The sequence below is a fragment of the Meleagris gallopavo genome, unplaced genomic scaffold, assembly GCF_000146605.3.
Source record: "Meleagris gallopavo isolate NT-WF06-2002-E0010 breed Aviagen turkey brand Nicholas breeding stock unplaced genomic scaffold, Turkey_5.1 ChrUn_random_7180001921656, whole genome shotgun sequence".
NCBI lineage: Eukaryota > Metazoa > Chordata > Aves > Galliformes > Phasianidae > Meleagris > Meleagris gallopavo.
The window spans coordinates 1-3,354 of NW_011184407.1; the positions used below are offsets into that span (position 1 = coordinate 1).

Here is a 3,354-nt window from a genome sequence, read left to right on the forward strand (position 1 = left end):
CCGCAGAGATCTTTCCTCACTCTGTTTCACCTCAGAGGCTGAACAGGGACTCTTCACAGAAGAGGGTCCTGATGACATCACATCCTCTCCTATAAATTACGCTGCCTCCAAAGTTCACTGAGAAACATCAGCCACGCTCCGCTGCACCGCCTCGAGGACGATGGCCGGGTCTCCTGCACTGCTCCTCCTGCTCAGCCTGGGGCTCTGTGAGTATGGAAGAGGGAAGGATGCAATTCTGGGCTGCTCGGTGACTGAGCAGGGAAGCGGGAGTGGTGGTATTGCAGCATGATACGCAGCAGGAACAGAGCCTGTTCAGACAGGTGTTGCTGGAGGGGATGGGAAAGGGAAGAGAGGGGGCATGTAGCAGTTGTTAGTGTTGAATCCCCTGGTAGACAAGCTGGGAAATGGCAGCAGCCCCGAGAGGCAGCTGAAGGGCTGCTCTGAAGGGCAGCATCCATCTCGAGAGCCCGGCGCCCTCAATGCTGACTTCCCGGCGACTCCAGCACAGCACCCAAGCGTGCTGGACGCCGAGGCCCTCCCTCCGCATTCACCCTCACAGCTCGGCTGCCTGCCTGCTATGCACCGCACTGGCGAGGAAGAGCTTTGCCCAAAGGCCCCAGGAGCTCTTCCTGAGCAGCACCTGAGGGGACATGGCTGACTTCTGCCCACAGGCTGCACCGGCACCCAGGGACAGAGGGATGCATTCGTGGTCAGGTTCCCCAACAGGAGAATCATACAGCCCCAGGAGGGACAGCGGCTGGAGTTGGACTGCTGGAGAAACAAAACCTCCTGGAAAGTATCCTGGATCCGCCTGGATAAGGATGGGAACCTTCACTTCATTCTCTCCGTTACCCATTCTCATTCCAGCACAATGCAGGAGGGTGAGAAAACAGCTACAAACTTTGAGGCATCATGGAGACGAAACTCCTATCGACTGGTGGTGAAATCCTTCAGGGCACAGGACCACGGGATCTATTTCTGCGTCAGCTACATCAACCCAGGGCTGCACTTCAGCTCTGGACAACCCGCCTTCTTCCCAGGTCAGCAACAGCTTCACCCACCTCGCTTACACCCAGCAACCCTGCCCGTGCCTTCTCAATACGGTGCTTCACCCACACTCCCCATGGCCCTGCTTCTTTGCCCAGCTGTCTCATCACACAGGCACTGCTCCTCCTCATAGAGGCTCCCTGCCCACCAGCTCCGCTTGCAGTACCAGCCCTGCCCAAACACACAGGATGTCGCACAGCCCCAAGACACCTCCCCATCCCATCAGCAATTTTGAGGCACGAGAGTTACAAAGTCCACAGCCGCCAACTCCTTGCTCACCTCACATTAATCCTCAATGTCTTGATACCCTCCGTATGTTCACAGCACCTCAAAAGTAACCTCACAGGTGAGGTGGATGTTGGACAGTAGAAAAGAAAATGTTCCCACATCACCAAAAACATTGTTCCTAACAGGGACAACTGAGTGTGCTGCTAATGAATTAGGAACTCTAAGCCTTTAATTTCCATGGTTGGGTGTTGTTCCAGTGTATAACTTTTCAAAATGGGACCTATAAATGCCCGTGTTGCCCCTGTTCTTGGAGAGGTAGGACAAAGTGGCTTTATTTTAATGTGCTGCATTCATCCATTTCTCCTTCCAGTCACAGCAACAAAAGCAGCACCCACCACACCCACTGCTGCCAACCATAGCAGCCAGGACACCATGAAGGACAACTCGCAACAAGGCCCGCATGCAGGTAACCCAGCAGTGGGGAGGCAGGATCTCTGTCAGCAGTGCTGCATTGGTTGTAAGAGGCCAAACTAAAATCTATGCTGACTGCAGGCATTTCAGGATATAAGGAGATGTCAGCAGCTAGGCCTTCCCTCTTTTCTCTCACCATTCTTCCTGCAGGAACAAGCAATGACAACACACCAAGATTCTACTGTACAATGACCATGTGGGTTAACCTGTCTTGCGCCTGCCTCCTGCTCCTCACTGTCATAACCATTGCCTTTCCTCTTTCCTCTCTCTGTTTTGTTTCTGCAGGAACAAGCAATGAGAAGACACTGAATTCCATCTGTGATGTTTTCCTCTGGGTTCGAGTGGCTGGCACCGGCCTCCTGCTCCTCACTGCCATAACCATCACCACCACGCACTGCCAAAGTAAGTTGCACCCTGACACCCTGCACAGGTTCCTGCAGCCTCACACCACTGAGCACAGCCCGCTCCTCCAGGGGAATGGGCTCTCTGCCTCTTGCTCTCATGCAGCCATTGCGTATCCAGGACACAGGGAATGCTGAAGGAGTTGTTTTAAAATTCTTTTCCATATTTTCCTTATCACTAGATTTAGATTCAGAAATATTTATCACATTCTACACTTGACAACAAATTATAATCAGGCATTATTACAATTATCTACAGAAATTACAAACAGACAAGAAATCACAAACTGCATTGACCCCGCCATCCTAATATCATCATTTTGTGGTTGAAATTGCCAGCATTCAAAACATTACTCAAACATTTATTTAGGCCCTTTCATGCTGATCAAGATTACCATTGAAGATCCATTAGCTGCATTAATATCTGTAGCAAGCAGCACAAATGCTGAAGAAGAGATTGTTACACAACATCTGCATTTGCTGCTAAATTTCAGGCTCAACTTTGTAATCCACGGATCCCAGCAGCAACACACACAGCTGCCCCGATGCAGCGCGGGCATTTGGCTGCTCCTCCTGTGCTGCCCACCAGCACTGCACACCTCCCGCGCCCTGACCTGTGCTCCTGCCCCACACTGCTGGCACACACCCAGACCGCGGGGACACTGCTGACCCTAAGAAGCCGGGCAGCTCCGTGCCGCTGGGGAAAAGGCACCGCTGTGCTGGACAGCTGAGCCTTCCATGAGATGACCAATAAACCAGTCCTTTCAATACTCAGCTCTGATGTCCCAGTCTCATTCTATTTTCTGATATCTTCCCCACTGTAATTTTATCTCTTCCTGCAAGTTGTTTGTTTTAAATGACAATTTCCACGAGGGCAGGGAGACTCAACATGCTACATCCCACTCCTCTAATGTTTCAAAGGAAAAAAAGCACCCATTGAAAGGACACTCCAAACTATGTTGAGATAACTTTGTTTCAGACCAATGTCCATGGGCGTAGGAATTCTCTCCTAGCAATTTCTCTATCTGAAATCTCCTCGTTAAGCGTGAACACAGGTAGATGACATCAGTTGCCCTTCCTTTGTCCACCAATGCCATCACTCCATCATAAAAGGCCGCTAGATTGGTCAGGCACAATCTGCCCTTGGTGAATACACGCTGGCTGTTTCAGATCACCTCCTCATTTTGTCATGTGCCTTCCAGGAGGA

General features: G+C 51.1%; 1 protein-coding gene across 2 annotated transcripts; it reads left to right on the forward strand.

The window, feature by feature from the left end:
• Positions 1–57: 57 nt before the first annotated feature.
• On the forward strand, positions 58–2,921 carry LOC104916555 (T-cell surface glycoprotein CD8 alpha chain-like). Of its 2 annotated transcripts, XM_019611378.2 has the most exons (5): positions 63–206; positions 672–1,040; positions 1,646–1,741; positions 1,897–2,148; positions 2,642–2,921. In XM_019611378.2, exons 1-5 carry the CDS (start codon positions 161–163, stop codon positions 2,653–2,655), a joined length of 777 nt encoding a protein of 258 aa, XP_019466923.1. In that variant the 5' UTR covers positions 63–160; the 3' UTR covers positions 2,656–2,921. The 2 variants fall into 2 exon arrangements, with proteins under 2 accessions (XP_031413513.1, XP_019466923.1); XM_031557653.1 differs by lacking the exon at positions 2,642–2,921 and having other exon boundaries at positions 58–206; positions 2,032–2,635.
• The last annotated feature ends 433 nt before the right edge of the window (positions 2,922–3,354 follow it).